At 35.1% G+C, this 16986-nt stretch overlaps 1 protein-coding gene across 1 annotated transcript in view; it reads left to right on the top strand.

Annotated features, from left to right (window-relative positions):
- The window catches only part of XRN2 (5'-3' exoribonuclease 2), a 103307-nt gene that overhangs the window by 39903 nt on the left and 46418 nt on the right, over positions 1 to 16986 (top strand). Inside the window, exons 5-15 of the mRNA XM_036750531.1 lie at positions 895 to 953; positions 1031 to 1120; positions 4896 to 4968; positions 5067 to 5117; positions 6262 to 6419; positions 7320 to 7394; positions 7485 to 7618; positions 7713 to 7770; positions 7857 to 7964; positions 10196 to 10240; positions 13986 to 14117. Of these exons, the coding sequence (XP_036606426.1) occupies positions 895 to 953; positions 1031 to 1120; positions 4896 to 4968; positions 5067 to 5117; positions 6262 to 6419; positions 7320 to 7394; positions 7485 to 7618; positions 7713 to 7770; positions 7857 to 7964; positions 10196 to 10240; positions 13986 to 14117 (983 nt within the window). The remainder of the gene's footprint in view (positions 1 to 894; positions 954 to 1030; positions 1121 to 4895; positions 4969 to 5066; positions 5118 to 6261; positions 6420 to 7319; positions 7395 to 7484; positions 7619 to 7712; positions 7771 to 7856; positions 7965 to 10195; positions 10241 to 13985; positions 14118 to 16986) is intronic.

Below are 16986 nucleotides of genomic sequence, written 5' to 3' on the forward strand. Positions count from 1 at the left end.
CGGTAACAACAGTAAACTTAGAAACCTCTAAAATAAGTTTGAACTCTAGTTTTGGGTTCTTCCTACTATACAGCAAGAGCTATGCCAATGGGTAGTTTTTTTTTTTTTTGATTGTACCTTATGTTTCAATTTTCTTTATGTTAAATTTATATGTTAACTTTGCCAAAGTATTGTTTCCCATCTAGCCTGTGTGTGTGTGTGTGTGTGTGTGTGTGTGTATATATGTGACACTGTCTCTTGACTTTATTGATATCTTTGTTGTCTTTGTGTTACATGGTTACATTTGTTTTTAAAAATAACATGAATTAAGCATTTGTAATACCTTAAGAGAAAGCTGATCACTAGTATAGAGAGAAAATACCAGTCAGAAAAGGGCAAAACGAAATGATAGTGGTTAGAGTGCACCAGCCCTGAAGTCAGGAGGATCTGAGTCCAAATCCAGCCTCAGACACTTACTAGCAGTGTGACTCTGAGCAAGTCACTTAACTCCTATTGTCTCAAAAAAAAAAAAGAAATGATAAATTCAGACAGAATTATTAACTTGTGATTAACTCAGCTTTTCATATTTGCTTGGCAAAGTACATTTATCTGAATTTAATGTTTATAGCATGTAGGTACATGCCATTTAAGCAATATGCATAATTTTATTTGCTCAACATGAAGGATTTATTGATGTTATTAAATATTTGGATTTTTTGTGTACTACATATTTTAATGTAGTCTTGTCAAAGCTATTAATCTATTTTTGGTGGAGATTTTTTAAAATGGTAAATGACTTGAGATCAAGGGGTTCAGTTTCTTTGTGTTACACATTTTGGTCTTTAATATTTTGTTAATTATTCAGCTGTTCAAACCAATTTTTTAATGTGGGAACAAAACATTTCTCTTTCCCAGGTGGCTTTCTTCCTCCAGAAGAGATTAAAGAAAGATTTGACAGCAATTGTATTACACCAGTAAGTAGTCGTGTACTTTTCTAGCTATTGCTAACTTTAAAATGACAGGTTAACATATTTTCTTCTGTTTCTTTTAGGGAACTGAGTTCATGGACAATCTTGCTAAATGCCTTCGATATTACATTGCTGATCGTTTAAATAATGACCCTGGGTGGAAAAATTTGACAGTAAGTTTCATATTTTGGTACTTGAATCAAGTTTGGGGTGATTGTATTTGTCTGGACTTTGGTGGGATTCAACAGAGAGAAGAAGACTGTGTGTGTGTGTTGGGGGTGGGGCGGGATTGAACAAAGGAGGAGGAAGAAAGAGAGAATTTGCATGTACACATGTATTTCTCTCTCTCCCCACTTCTACCCCAACATTTAAATAATGTCAGAAGAAAAATAAAGCTTATATGTAGTTGCTATAAACGGGTGTTTGGATGGGTAAGTTAGAGTGCTTTTTATTGGAAAGGTCAGAATTTCTATAATGAGTGACAGTTTAAATTTCTCTCTAGAGATGTATTTCAACATCGTATCATCATTTCTTGGAGCCATTAAATAATCCCATTTATTTAAAACAATTATCTTAAAGGGCAGAGTAAAGTAAAATATCAGGATAATAGAGTTGCCTATAATTAGAGACATAATAAAAGCCCATAAGATAGAGATTAATTAGATTTGGACATAAGTAGGTGCCTATATTTTGATTGCCTTAACTTGTCATAACTTGTAGACAATTTGATACCAAACTAGTAAAAATACATATTTACGAACTTGCATTTATGGCTACATAACTATATATACTTATATTTTCTGTCATATTGTAGATTAGGAAGGGTGCCCTGTTTTACTTATATTTACTTTAAGAATCCATAATTTCATTGTTAAGGATATTCCTTAATAATGAGTTTTATGCAGTACTTTTAAGTGTTTTGCAAAGTGTTCTACATCCACTGTCTCATTTAAGCCTCATAGACACCTTACGAAGTAGATACTTCAGATATTATTCCTATTTTATGATACAGAAACTAGCTCAGATAGGCTAAATGATTGCTTATAGCCGTGTGGCTGGTGGCAGAGGTAGGAATTGAACTGCAGTCTTCCTAATTCCAAGTCTGGCACTCTAGCCAATATACCACAGTACCTTTCCTGTGCACTATTGCAAATTATAGCCCTTCCTTTGCTTAATAGATAGTTTTAATGAGTTGCTGTAGTATGTTACAGTCATTTCTTGGTTTGAAGTCTGAGATTTTCCTTGCCAGAACTTAACAAAGTTGGCACTTAGGTACATATCCTTTACTTAAATGAATGCAGGAAATGTATAGTAAATGTCCTATCTTCTGATAATACAGAATCACAGAATTTGAAAGTAGAAGCGGACATTAGGAGTCACCTTGCCCTAGCTATACACAGAAGGAATCTTCACTGTAACATTGGCAAGTAGTTTTGCAGTCTCTCCATAAAGACCTTTGAGGAGAGCAAACTCTGAAGCCAAGCCATTCCACTTCTCTATAGCTCTAATTGTTAGGACGATTTTTCCTCAAATCAAGCATAAATTTTCCTTTTTGTAATTTCTACCCGTTACTTATGGTTCTGTCCTTTGGGGCCAAGCAGAAAAATGTAAGTGTTCCACATGATAGCATTTCAGATGCTTGAGAGGTATATCAACTTTCTCTCTGCCCCTCATACCCCAGCGTCTTCTCATTTCTAGGCTGAACATTCCTAATTCTTTCAACTGATTCTCTTTTGACATGGACTGAAAGGCCTTCACCATCCTGGTTGTTTTCTAACTATGATACCCAGAAATGAATACAAGACTCCAACTGAGGTCTGACAACAGCTGAGTACAGTGAGATTATTATCTCCCTATTCTTGGAAGAGCTGCTCCCTATAATGCAGCCTAAGACCATATTGACATTTTTGGTTCTCATAATATACTCCTGATTGATAATGAGCTTATAGTCCACTAAAACCCCTACAACATTTTCAGCCCATCTAATTGCATCTAATCATGCCTCCTCTATTCCAAACTTGTGAAGCTGATTTATGTACTCAAATATAAGACTTCACATTTGTCCCTGTTGAATTTCATCTTGATAAATTCAGCTCAATACAAAGTCCTTTGTTTTATGACTGTTACCCACTATGCTAGCTGTCCCTCCCAAATGTGTGTCATGTTTAAATTTAATGAATGTGTCTTTATCCAAGTCATTGATAAACCTGTTAACATCAAAGAGCCAAGCACAGATCCTTGAGGCACTCCACTAGGGTGGGAGGGAGAACCACCAGCTTGACATTGAGCCAGTAACAATTACTCTTGTGGTCTAGCCATCCATTCAGGTCCATATCCATCTAATTGGATCATTATCTAATCCATATCTCTCCATTTTCTTCATGAGGTAGTATGAAACATGTTGTCAAAAGCTTCGCTAAACTCTAGGTAAACTATAGCATTTCCCTCATCTGCTAGTTTAGTAATCCTGTCAAAGAAGAATCTAAAATCAGACTAGCAAGCCCTGGAAGTTCTTGAAGATATGCTGCCTCTTTATAACCTCTTTTTCTGCAGTCATTTCTTAATTACCAATTCTAGAGGTTTTTTTAGGAGTCAAAGTCAAAATCACTAACCTCTTTTTTCTCCCCCTCATTTTTGAAAATTGAGACAGTTGCCTTTCTCTGATCCTGTTTCCATGTTCTTTCAAATATCATTGACTGAGCAATAGCATCCAGTTCTTTCAGGATCCAAGGATATAGTTCATCTGGGCCAGGTGATTTGAATATTAAGGGATGCTCTCCTCTTATATCGGGTACCAATTTTTGTTCTTTTGTTCCCAGCGTAAAAGTATTTCTCTTTTGCAGAGCAAACAGAAACAAAATTAGAATTGAACAACTTTGTCTCCTCACCTTTGTGAGTTGTTAGAGACCCATCTACCTCAAAATGTTCCTCCTTTGATTTTGTTTTTCTCCCAGTACACCTTTTAAAATCCCTCTCTGTTTTTCTTGGCTTTCTTTTCCAGCCTCAATTTATCCTGAATGTCAGCATTCCTTATACTTTTACAGGTGCATGTTGAATTTTTGTATTCATCTTATGTTACAGTATGAACATTGTACATTTCTTTTCAAAATCCTACTTGGTTAGTGAGTTCGTGTATCAACATCAGTCTTATCAGACAAATCCACTTTTCTTCCTCATTAGAATTGTTAAAAATAGACTGGGAATTTTTGCGAGCTGGTCATTTTTTTAAGTGAGTACCATTATTTGAAAGGCAGATAGCTAGCTGTATAGAACATCTCTTAAGTGCTTACTGTATTCCAGGTACTGTGCTAAGTACTGGAAATACAAATAAAATAAAGAAAATATTGTGCCTAACTTCTTAATGGGAGAAGACAACACATAAAGAGAGCTAAAAAGGAGGTAGGATGTCCACTTGAGGGAAGGTGGAAAAGTCTAGAGAGTCAAGAGTAGTGCCAAAAGAGAGTTGAGCATGGATGGCCTGAGCCCATCATGAAATAACGATTCTAGAGAGGAACTCCCCAATCAGAAAGGATTCAGGGGTGGAGGCACTTCAGGGTGAGAAGGTGGTTGGTGAAGGGGTGCCATGAAACCAAAAAATCATGAGTGAAGTTGAGAGAGGAGATACTTTGAGTAACTTGAAATGTCATTAAGCCCCCTTATATAAAATAATTTGACTACAGAACAAATTGATAAATTAATTCTGAGTCAGACTGTTTACTGATTGATGTCTATTTAGGTCAAATGTGGTAGGTTTTGTCTTTTAAGAAATAAAATGGCATCAATTCTGAAAAGTTCAGGGTCATCCTTTAGTAACAGGGTCTTAAATGATTATAATTATCTTAGAAGTGATCAATTCAGACTAAAATATAAGTTTAGATTTATTCTCTTTTCAAAGGAAAGAAGAGAATGGATTAATTGTATAAGTTTTAAGTACATTTTATTTTACAGGTTATTTTATCTGATGCTAGTGCTCCTGGTGAAGGGGAACATAAAATCATGGATTATATTAGAAGACAAAGAGGTAAAACACAATTGTAAATGTTTTATAAAGTTATTTTATTGAAATGTTGACTGAGACGAACTTGGATAAATATGTAAAAATTTTTTGCTTTTGCCTAGCTCAACCTAACCATGACCCAAATACTCATCATTGCTTATGTGGAGCAGATGGTAAGTTCCTTGTTGCATGATTTTTCCTGATTGAATCTTTGAAAGCTGATAGTCTTTTTTTTTTTTTTAAAGGCAGGAAGTGAACTTGATGCATGTGACACTTGTAGGCTTCACATGTCTTGTCAAAACACTTTAATTTTTACAATCTTTCTTTTTTCCTTTTAGGAAACTTTACTTTAAAGTAATCCTAAGTAACAATTTATTTTTCAAGCCTACTACAGTTGTATTTTTGAAAGATGTACTTAGTAGTTAATACATTCATCTTTCTTTAGACTGTCAGAATGTTTTGTGAAGTGTAGAAAAGTGCAAGCTTAGGACAAGTTGGGGAAAGCATGGTTAGACAGAAGTTTGTCTGAAAAAGCTTGGGGGGGGGTGGTTAGTGGAATGCCAATATTAGCCAGCAGTGTAGAGTAGAAGCCAAAAGACCTAATGTGATCTTGAGTTACAATAAGAGAAGTGTGACTTACATGATAAGGAAGTGATCTTTCCTTGTAAGCTGCTGAGTTCAGGCCAGAATGGGGGATTTTGTTCCATTCTGTTCACAGTTTAGAATGGGGTATTGGTAAACTTTAGACCATCCACAGGAGGTTAACTAGATGGTGAAGGGCTTTGAGTGTTGTATCAAACTTGGCTGAAGGTACTGGGGATGTGGAACCTAAGTAAAAGGAGATTAAAGAAGGTCTTGATGGTCTTAAGTTTTAATATTAGTAGGACTCTCATGTGGAAGAAGGATTTGATTTGTCCTGTTTGACCCAGAGGGCAGAACTGAAAATGGATAGAAGTTGAAGAATGGCAAATCTAAGTTTGTATCAGGAAAAAAACTTCCTAACAATTAGTACTGTCCAAAGTAGAATGACCTACCATAGGAGACAGTGAATTTCCCCTCATTGGAGTTCTTCAAGCAGAGGCTAGAAGACCACTTATTGGTTAAGTTTTTGTAGTGATTACTTTGGGTATGGATTAGGCTAGGTGACTATTGATGTCATTTCTTACTGTAAAATTGTGTAATAATGTTAATTATTGTTGAAAACCTAATTTTCTTGTTATCTTAGGGGGACAGGGATTTATTGTCATTTGTAAATAATGCAAAAGTCCTAATCGTTTCTAATTTTTGTTGGTTTTTTTGTGTGTTTTTATTTGATAGCTGATCTCATTATGCTTGGACTTGCCACACATGAGCCAAACTTTACAATTATTAGGGAAGAATTCAAACCCAACAAGCCAAAACCATGTGGTCTTTGTAATCAGCTCGGGCATGAGGTCAAAGACTGCCAGGGTTTGCCAAGGGAAAAACAGGGAGAGGTAAGGGCTTCAGAATTCTTTCTTTTTGAATTAGAAAACAGTTGTTTGAGCACTTTTTCTGTGATCACTTACTGAAGTGTCTTTGAATGATAAACTTCTGTGTTAGTATCTTAATAACTTTACAATTCTGGTGAGGCTAAGGTGTAAAATATAAGAGCACAAACATGAGGATTACTAATACTTTACTAAATGGTCCTATAGCAGTTACTTGATATTTCTTCTCTCCTCCCTCCCCATCCCCAAATTAAAAATGACTGTTTGAAGGAACTGCTTTTAGGGCTTTTATTTTTACTAAAGGTTTGAAATTGTGGGGCAGGGGTATTTGTGCTGACAGTCAAGTCCCTGAGCTTTGGCAGGATTCGCCTGACTGCAATATTCCTATGATAGGGATGCTAGCTAAATATGGAAAGAAGAATGTGTTAACTATGTAGGTCTTGCTAAGTAAGCTTAGGAATCCTGCTTTAAACGAACTACAGTGAACCACTAAACAATAGTTTTAGTTTATTGAACTAAAATGAGTTTTGATGCCCAAACTCATTGAAAGGGAATTCTGCCATAATTAGGAAAATACCAGCTGTAAAGAAGAACAAGTTTTTAAAACATCAGTACTTTCTTTCACTTAAAGCTTTTAACTTAGAAAATATCATTTTTAGAGAATATACTTTGAGAATATATTCTTTTGGCAATGGCCAAGGTTTAAAGTAAACATGTTTGGAATTGCACATGTATAACCTGTATCAGATTGCTTGTCATGTTGGGGAGGGAGGGAGAAAAATTTGGAACTCGAAATTTTATAAAAAATGAATGTTGAAAATTATCTTTACATGTAAATGCAAAAAATAAAGTACTGTTTGCTAAAAAAGCAAACGTTTGGAATTAATAACAACTCATTTCTTACAGCATGATCAGTTTGAAGAAAGTCTTCCTGCTTCAGAAGGAGAGTTTATCTACATCCGGCTAAATGTTCTTCGTGAGGTATACAGAAATAATCATTGGAATTGTAATTTGAATGATTTGTTTTTTACTATCTTTAATTGTTATCCTTCTGTTGTGTTTTTCGTGTAGTATTTAGAAAGAGAATTAACTATGGCCAGCCTGCCATTTACTTTTGATATTGAGAGGAGCATTGATGACTGGGTTTTCATGTGTTTCTTTGTGGGAAATGACTTCCTTCCACATTTGCCATCTTTGGAGATTAGGTATGTAAATTTCAGTGGCATTGCATGAATGACATTTTACATTTTTCTGTATGTATTGAGTAAAATAGTCTTAATGCATGTTTCTTGATTATAGGGAAGGAGCAATTGACCGTTTAGTTAATATATACAAAAATGTGGTACATAAAACAGGGGTAAGTTCCAGATTGAAAAATTTCTAAAAATACATATTTGTTCTTTGAAGTAGATAATTTTACATTTTTTTTTTGGTCACTTTCAGGGGTACCTTACAGAGAGTGGTTATGTCAATCTACAGAGAGTACAAATGATCATGTTAGCTGTTGGTGAAGTTGAAGATAGCATTTTTAAAAAGAGAAAGGATGATGAGGTAAAATAGTTTTTTGCAGTAGCTAAATTGCCTTATGTCCTCAATAGAATATATTTTGTCATGATAATAACACTTTGGAATCCATTTCTGTACTGTAACATTGGATCAAAAATTATTAGTGACTAAATTTTTAGAATGTGATGTTGTGATGGAGTTTATCTTAACATTCATGACACATGACTGCTTCAGAAGCTCGCCCTTATTTTTGGTTTTCTTTTTTTCTCGTTACTTTTCCTCATAAAGGAAAGTTGTATAATTACATGAATATAGTATGCAGAATCAGCATTCAAGACCAGAGCTATGTGGAGAATTGTTCTAGCACCTAGATGTAGAGAATAGAGAATGTCCTTTATTGAACCTGGAGGCAGGAAAACCTGAGTTGAAATCTCAAACATAACCTCTCTCTGCTTCACTTTCCTCATCTGTAAAATGGAGATGTTTATAAGAGCACCTAGATCTTGGAGCTGTTATAAGAATCAAATGAGATGATATTTGTGAAGTGCTTTGCAAACTCTAAAGTGATACATAAATGCTAGTTATCATTACAGTGATGATGGTGTAGTAGAGTCAAAGCAGAATCACCTAGCAAGAGATTTGGGGATAGAGAGTTACCTGTATCATCTGTATTTACAAAGGATATCCTTCATGGTCCTTAAAGTGTTAAAGTAGCAGCTTACTTTAAAACGATTGGGAAAGAACAGAGTACCTATAAAAGATGGCAGCACTAATAGGACCTAGATAACCTGGTTTAAACACATCTCTAATTTGTTAGACTTGATTTCAGTTTGTGTAGATGATGTGTTGTTTAAAAAGAAAGTTTTTTTAAGATAATTTAAAATACCTGGTTTCTCCAAAAGGCAAATGATTATTAAAAGGAAATTGAAGCATACAGGTTAAGTGACTTGCCAAAGGTCACACAGCTAGTAAGTTTCTGAGACTGAATTTGAACTCAGGTCTTCCTGTCTCCAGGTTGAATGTGCCTTTGCCACGTCACTCAGCTGCCTCTAGATTGGGTTGAATTTGGACAGAAAAAGTGGTGCCCTGATAACAACACAAACTACTGCTTTGTTACTCATAACAGACTGCCTTTCCATTTTCTAAGATTTACTGTTTGGCAACTAACTGGGGAGGGTAGTGAAGGGTTGCATTATAATATCTCCTTTCCAAATAGCCAGAAGATAAGTTTTAGTACTATCAAGAAATATTTTTCATGTTTAAAAATTAAATGAGAGGACAAACATCATCTGGGGACTGTATGTCTTATGGAACAATCATTTTAAAAATGTACACTGTTATAAATTGTTAACCGCTAGTCTGCCTTTTGGTGCTGCTATGTGTGCCTAACCAAATATTGTGTTTAATAGCATTATGTACATTGCAATGCATGTAAAATGAGAGTAATTAACATGTATAAGCTTTTTAAATACTCCTATTTATATTGTATGTAATGTAGCTAATTGCATCAGTAACGTTAAATATTTGAGGTATTTGAGCATTTTCACTTTGAGGGGCAAAGTGGCATTGGGCACTAGTTATATTTTGAACTTAACAAAGAGCTTAACATCTTACTTTTTAGAGTTATATATATTTCAATAAAACAAAGAAGAGCTATAGTCATGATTTGTAAAATTGGTTAGGCAGATCAGGGTAGCGAGATCCTCTCTTTTTCCTTTTAGTTCTACTACATTTTTGGTATAGAAGGGAAAATATTTGGTCATGAATGCTTCATTTATTTCCCTACTTTTCATTGCCTGCTATCTCAGATGTATTGTGAAATATTAGGAAAGTCCTAAATGCCTTTTTAATTTTCTGTTGCTAATCATCTTACATTTTTTATTTTTCCGAAAGTTATTATTTGTTTTTAATTTTCAACATTCACTTTTATAAGATTTTGAGTTCTAAATTCCCTCCTTTCCTGCTTCCCAAGACAGCATGCAATCTGATATAGGCTATACATGTACAATCATATAATCATCTTAGTTTTTAAGATTTATGTCTTGTCTCAGAAGCCATAAACTTCATAATCATTTATGCCATATTTTTCTGTATCTGCTTCAGGTTGGTGTAGGACAAAAGTTATGCCTGAGCTTAAATTTAGAATTATAGAAACCATCCAGAGCAGTGATAGCTAGGTGGCATTATCAAGGTCTCAATATTTAAGATTTCTCTCTAAAATTCCTAAATTATACTAGGTAATAATAGAATAATTTAAATGTTATGCTTTGTTTTAGGAAAGTTTTAAAAGAAGGCAAAAAGAAAAAAGAAAAAGAATGAAGGTAAGTCTTATAATATTCCTTAAGCATAGTATTGGCAGAAAATTAGAATCACTTTCGTATTTTTTCCACTAGGCCTCAGCAGCAGTGTTTGGCCAAGAGTGTGCCTACACCAGGTCCCCCTTAAAGAAATAAATAGTGATAAGCTGAGTTGCCTTTTATTCTTTTGCAGATTGCTTACACCCTACTGGTCTTCATATCATCCATGTCTCTTTATCCTCTATTAATTCTCTGCTTAAAAATCTCCATTGGGCCTCCTTGGGTGCAGAGTAAAGTCTAATCTCTGACTGTTCAGAACCTCTATGATATTTCCCCACTTTACTTATCTACCCTCATTTTCTCCTATTCCCCAACATGAATCCTTTATTTTTAGTCAAGACTCTTTCCTGACTATTAAATGGATCCTGTTCATTATTGGAATGTCCTTCTCTTCTATCTAAATCCTACTTGACCTTCAAGATCCTTATCTCTCTTCTCTTTTTCAGTGGTGGGGGGAACCTGCAATTTTGAGGCTGGGGGTTCCCCGCCCCTGTGACTTAGACTATTCCTGTGTTTATTGATCTTATACTTTTCTGGTGAACACTGTATTGTTGTCTGAATAGCTCATTTTATATCTTAATTATACACTCCTTGCGTTATTACCTTATTTCCCCATGTATAAGATGCACCTTAAATTTGGGGCCCGAAATTTGAAAAAAAATGTATTACATAAAGTTATTGAACTCAAGTTTTATTCATTTGCTCATAGCTTTCAGGCATCTTTTGGGCAAGTCTGGTGCGTGATGCATGCTTAGTCCATTCCATTTCATGAACCTGAAGCACCAATCAGTAACTTATTTTTCTTCAGCAATTCTTCTTGCCTCATGCTGAACCATCTTTGTGGACACAGGAATTTCGATTGCCCTTTGCTCTTCAATCCATATCTTCAATTCCCTCTCTAAATCAGGCCATTTTGCTGACTTGCCTCTCATGGCCTTCTTCTGTCATGGCGTTTTCAGTAGGGTTTCTTCTTCCCGTAGTCAGTCTTGGTTTGTTATCTCAGTTAGAGGAGGATCAAACTTACATTCAGCAGCACGATTTCCATTTACTTTTGTGAACTGGATCACTTTTAGCTTGAATTCAGCACTGCATGAAAATCTTTTCTGAGCCATTTCTGGGCAGAACGTGGCAAAACATAACCTAATATACCGGTAACAAATGTGAAACAATGAGCGCAAAGACAACAAGAGCGAAAAATCGGGAAATGCAAGTAAAAAAATCTACAACAATGAGCGTAAAAACAAGCGGGAAAAAGTGGGAAAGGCAAGTAAAAAAATCTACAACAACTGTATAAGACGCACCCAGTTTTTAGACCCCAAATTTTTCCAGAAAGGGTGCGTCTTATAAATGGGGAAATATGGTACCTGTTTTCCATGTATGGATGTCTTGAGAGGCACCATAATATAGTGGATAGAGGTCAAGTCTTGGAATCAGAAAGACCTAGGTTCATGTCTTGTGTTTGACACATGTTATCTATATGACCATGGACAACTCTTTTAACCTTTCAAGGCCCTGGAGCAAGATTGTAAGTTGTAGAGCAGTTGTACTCTGCATTAATAGAGGAAATTCCCTACACTGATGAAAAAAATTTATCCCAAGAACATTTAAGTATGAAAATGGAAGGAGAACCATAAGCTCAAGAAAAATAGGAAATATCTGCAGAGATTTTATAATGAACTCTTTACCATCAAGCACAGTGGAGATACCTACTGCACTTGGACTATAACGTCACAGTTTTATAAGGGAGGTAGAAATAGTATTAAAGAGAGTAAAGAATGGAAAACAGCCAAATTGAACCAATGTATGAACCAATAGAAGATGTATGCTTGAGGCAACATGATTGTGAGGCATTGGTTTATTAAGCTCCTTCTATATGCAAAACACTATAAAGGAGAGGAAGATAACAAAGGAATGGAAAACATCTCAAATCTCAGGAATACCAAAAAAAGGCATCTGAGAGACCATTATAACAGTCATAATATACAAGCATTATTAATTGCTTGCTATGTACTAAGTGCTGGGGATATGAAGAAAGACAAAAAATAGTCCCTGACCTCAAGAATATTATAGTTGAATGAAGGAGATTATATGTAAACTGCTATATACAAATGAGATCTATACAGAATAAACTGGAGATAATCCCAGAGATAAGGCACAAAGATTAAGGAAGACTAGAAAGGCTTCTTAAGGAAGGTGGAATTTAAGTTGAGACTTGAAGGAATCCAGGAGGCATATATGAGTAAGGTATAAGAAATCTGGAAAAATAGGAAGAGGCCAACTTAAGGAGGCCTTTAAAAGCCAAATGGAGGATTTTATTATTGATCTTCTAGGTGACAGGGAACCATTGGAATTATTGAATGAGAGAGTATCATGGTCAGATAAATTGAGCAGAGGGTGGATTGGAGTGGGAGAGAGACTTGAGGGAGGGAGGCTAACCAGCACAGTATTGCAGTAGTCCAGGTATGAAGGGATGAGGAACTGCAGCAGGATGGTTGCGTTGTCAGAGGAGAGAATAGCTGGTATAAGAGATTTTTACAAATGTGGAAATGACAGAACTTGGCCACTTGATGGATGTGGGGGGATGACAGTGTAAAGAGTCAAGGATGACACTTATATTGCAATCCTAGGTATTTGGATGGATGGTGGTACCCTTGAAAGTAATAGGGAAGTAAAAGGGGAGGATTTGGGGACGATGGGGTTCAGTTTTGAACTTAATGAGTTTAAGATGTCTACAGCAATTTCAATTCAATATATCCAATAGGCAGTTGGAGATAGGAGACCAAAGGTCAGGAGAGAAGTTAGGACTGAACAGATAGATTGTGCCCAATTGAGAGGTGATGAGGACTTGAATAAGTAGTGTGGTCTAATAAAGTGGAGTTAAGAGAAGCAGATTAGATGAGACTTGCTGCTGATAAGTTTTATGTGAGGAAATAGAAAGACTTCAGAGATAGCTATGATGTGTCGATAATGGTAGTGCTACCATAGAGATCTTCAAGGTTTACAAAGCTCTTTATGTATATTATTTCATTTCAGTATCACAAGAGCCTTGTGAGTTGTATTGCTGGTATTATTTCATTTTACAGATGAAGAAACTCAGAATAAAAATAAGGAAACTTGGAGAATGGGCTATTTTATAGCAAAACATATAAAGAATACCATTTTGAGACCACTGAATTTAAGACCTTTATACAACATCCACATGGAGACAGCAGTTTGTAACTTCTACAGTATTGAAGTTTAGGGGAGAAATGAAAGCTACATATGTAATGTTAGATTCATATGCATAGAAAGGAAAATTGAACTTACTCAGTTCCAAGGAAACCACCAAGAGTCCCATAGAAAAAGAAGAGAAGAGGGCTCAGGATAGAGCCTTGTGGGACACTCTTATCTAGAGAGTAAGATTTGAAAGGTACCCTAACAAAAAAACCAGGAAGAAACCAAGAGAGATCAGTGCCATAGAACAAATTCGAAGGCCGGAGATATTACCCATTTTTATGCTATACGTCCTTTGGCAATCTATTGAAACATGGACTCTGCAAAATGTTTTTAAAACAAAGGATTACAAAACAAGCCAAATATATTAAAATTTAGATACCAAAATATTTTAAAGCAAGCTAATACCTTGCCTTAGAGTGCGGTTTCCCTCTACTATGAGTTTACTGATCTTGATTTTTATTTTAACATATATGTGTATTTCTATTCTTGATAGAGGGATCAGCTAGCTTTTGTTCCTAGTGGAATTTTAACCCCTCAAGCCTTGGGTGCAAGAAATTCACACGGATCTCAAGTAGCCAGTAATCCAAGACAAGCAGCCTATGAAATGAGAATGCACAATAACTCTGTAAGTAACTATTCTTCCTTTGCCCCATAGGCGTGTAGTAAATAATCAATCTATGTAGTAGTAATTGCTTGAAATTGTTGGTATAATACAGATCTTATTAATTATTGGAGAAATTTTTCTTAATTTTCCCACTTAAAATCAAGTTTTTTCCTGTTAATTGTCCAGTTTTAATATATATTTCGTTCGTATTAACCTTATATATGTGAGAGGTAGTGGGACAGAGTGAATAAAGAGTCAGCGCTTCAGGTTAGGAAGTTCAAGTTCTACCTCTTGTATGCACTGACTGTTTAGGGCCTGGGAAAATCATTTGACCTTTGTGTTAGGCCACTCTCTAAAGCTCTAAGTTGCAGAACAGTTGCTGATGTGTAGAGGAAGTTCTTAGCCAGCACCCTATAAAGATGAATTTGTAGGTCTGGTCTCATTCTATCCTGATTCAGATACCCACATTTTAAAGAGTATTACAAAAAATATTACAAAGTGGTACTAATGAATTTGAGCAAGCCACAATGGAGTGTATGCTACTGGTTGTCACCTCTTAAAAGAATGTGGGAAGTGGAGTAAGTAAGGTTGTCAGCTTCCAACAGTATCAGAGAAGGGAGGTTTCCATGCTTTTCCTGGGTCTTTTCTTATTTCTAGAAGTCTCTTAAAAATTCATCACTACAGACATAATAGGATAACTTGAAATAATTTCCTCTGAAAGTTTACTTTTGTGGGGAAAAATTCTTAAGTATTCTTTGGGAAAAAGTTTATTAATGTGGTGAGGGGGGTGAGAGTTAGGAAAAGGTATATCATAATGTGAAAAAAACCAAACATTTTTTGTATTAGCTTTCAGTAAGTTAGTGATTTGTGATCTAGATCCAAGAATACTGCTTGGATAAGGGAATGAGGAGGAGACATGTTTGAACAGTGGTTCTCCCACACTTCCAGTTTTTGTTATGTAAGGTTTGAGCCTAGTTCCTTAACGCTTGCCATATTATGTTTAAGGCAAATGCTTTAAAAAAATAAAACCTAGCATATCAAGCTTTCTTGTTCTAGTTGTTTATTCACTAGTACTTGTAATATTTCTTCAAAGGCTAGCTCCAGTATGGAGAACTTTTGATATAAAGGGATATTATTCAATCTGTGTTAAATGAAATTCAGAATAGTGTTATCTTGAGGTACCTATAGTTGTTGTTCTGGTATTGTATCTGCTTCTTCTGGCTTATCCTCTAGAGCTTTAGAACTTAATCTTTGAATAAACTTTTGATTCTTGTGAAGAGTGTAACAGAGAGGTTAAAAAAAAATACTACTTTGAGACATCTGGAGGTGATTCAGACAGAGCATTCTTTCCTTTAAAATAGGATTCCTAATTTTTTTTTTTATTGAAAAATGTAAATTTCACATTTTTTTCTGAAAAAGTAAAAATCATTGTTAGCTCATGGACTGTATAAAACAAAAACAAATTTGGCCCTCTGCCCATAGTTTGCCATTCTGCCAACCCTTGCTCAAAAAGATTGAAAAAAAATGAGGATGAGAAAGACAACTGCTAGTAAAGCAGCATCAGAGAAGGGATGTTTCCATGCTTTTCCTGGGTCTTTGACACACAAATAAATGGAAGGTCATTTAAAGAGGGAGAAAGCACTAATAACTTGAGGTGGATCAGCAAAGCTTTTATATAGAAGGTGACTACCACCCAATTTGAGTCTTGAAGAGAACTAGAGATTATAAGGGAATACGTTGCAGGAATAAGAGGCAATCTCACACAAAGAGATGTACTGCTGAATTCTGGTAATGACTTGTAGAGCAGTTTAGTTGGAACTTAAACAAAGTAACAGCAATAAATCTGGAAAGGCGAGCCACTCCCCCACCCTTGGTCTTGTTTAATAGAATTATTTGCTTAATGAAACCATGTTCCTTAGGGGGGGATCTTAAGGCTAGGATCTTGAATGCAATTTATTAAGTGACTGGATAGGTACTAAGAATATTTTCAATAAATTAGATCATATCAAATAACCTAGAGGCAGCAGTGTCATAACAGAAAGCACACTAAATTGGAATCAGAGCCCCTGGGTTCAGATTGTCCCTCTGCTACTTATTACCTTTGTGATATTAAGCAAATCACTTCGCCTCTGTGGGACTACTTTGTAGAAGGAGAGGTTTGGATTAGATTTCAAAAGTTCTTTGTAGCCCTAAAATTTTCTGGGTATTATAAAATATGAAACAAGAAAAATGTTGATACTTGTATTTGTTATTTTCTTCCTGTATTTTGTACTTTGGAAATTTTTATTTAACAAAGGTACACAAATGCCCAGTGTATATTCTAAGTACCTAGGACATTTTGGATTAAAAATTATTAACATGTAAATTGTGTTAGTTATAACTAATATTTTCATGAAATTGAAATTTTTACCCCTTGTATTATGTTTGTACTCTGATTTTATTGTAGTGCATTGCTATTATTTTCTTCTTTCAAAGATTGAGTTTTATTGAATTCTGTTCTTAATTGGTTTTTTCTGTGGAGAAATAAATTTAAAATTTTCTTTTTTGTAATCTATATCCTCTTACTCAAATTCTTGCAATTACGTCAAGGTATTTTTCGTTTAGTTAGCTTTGTGTTAAAGGAAAGTAATATTCCAAGACTTGTTTCCTTCTCAATTGTGTTTTTGTCCTGATTGACCTCAATTTGGGATACTTTAAATAATAATGAATTTAGGGACTGTTATAATTGCAACTTTGGATTTTTTGTGTGTGAGATGGGATGTTGTATCCTCTACTTTATTGGCCCAAACTGTCTACTAGGTGTTTAGAAGACTTTTATGAAGTTAATTATATAATAAAAGTAGCAATACCCTGCATGTTTGTAAGGCTTGTATTTAAAGTGAGTATTCAA

This window comes from Trichosurus vulpecula, chromosome 3, assembly GCF_011100635.1.
Source record: "Trichosurus vulpecula isolate mTriVul1 chromosome 3, mTriVul1.pri, whole genome shotgun sequence".
NCBI classification, from domain to species: Eukaryota; Metazoa; Chordata; class Mammalia; order Diprotodontia; family Phalangeridae; genus Trichosurus; species Trichosurus vulpecula.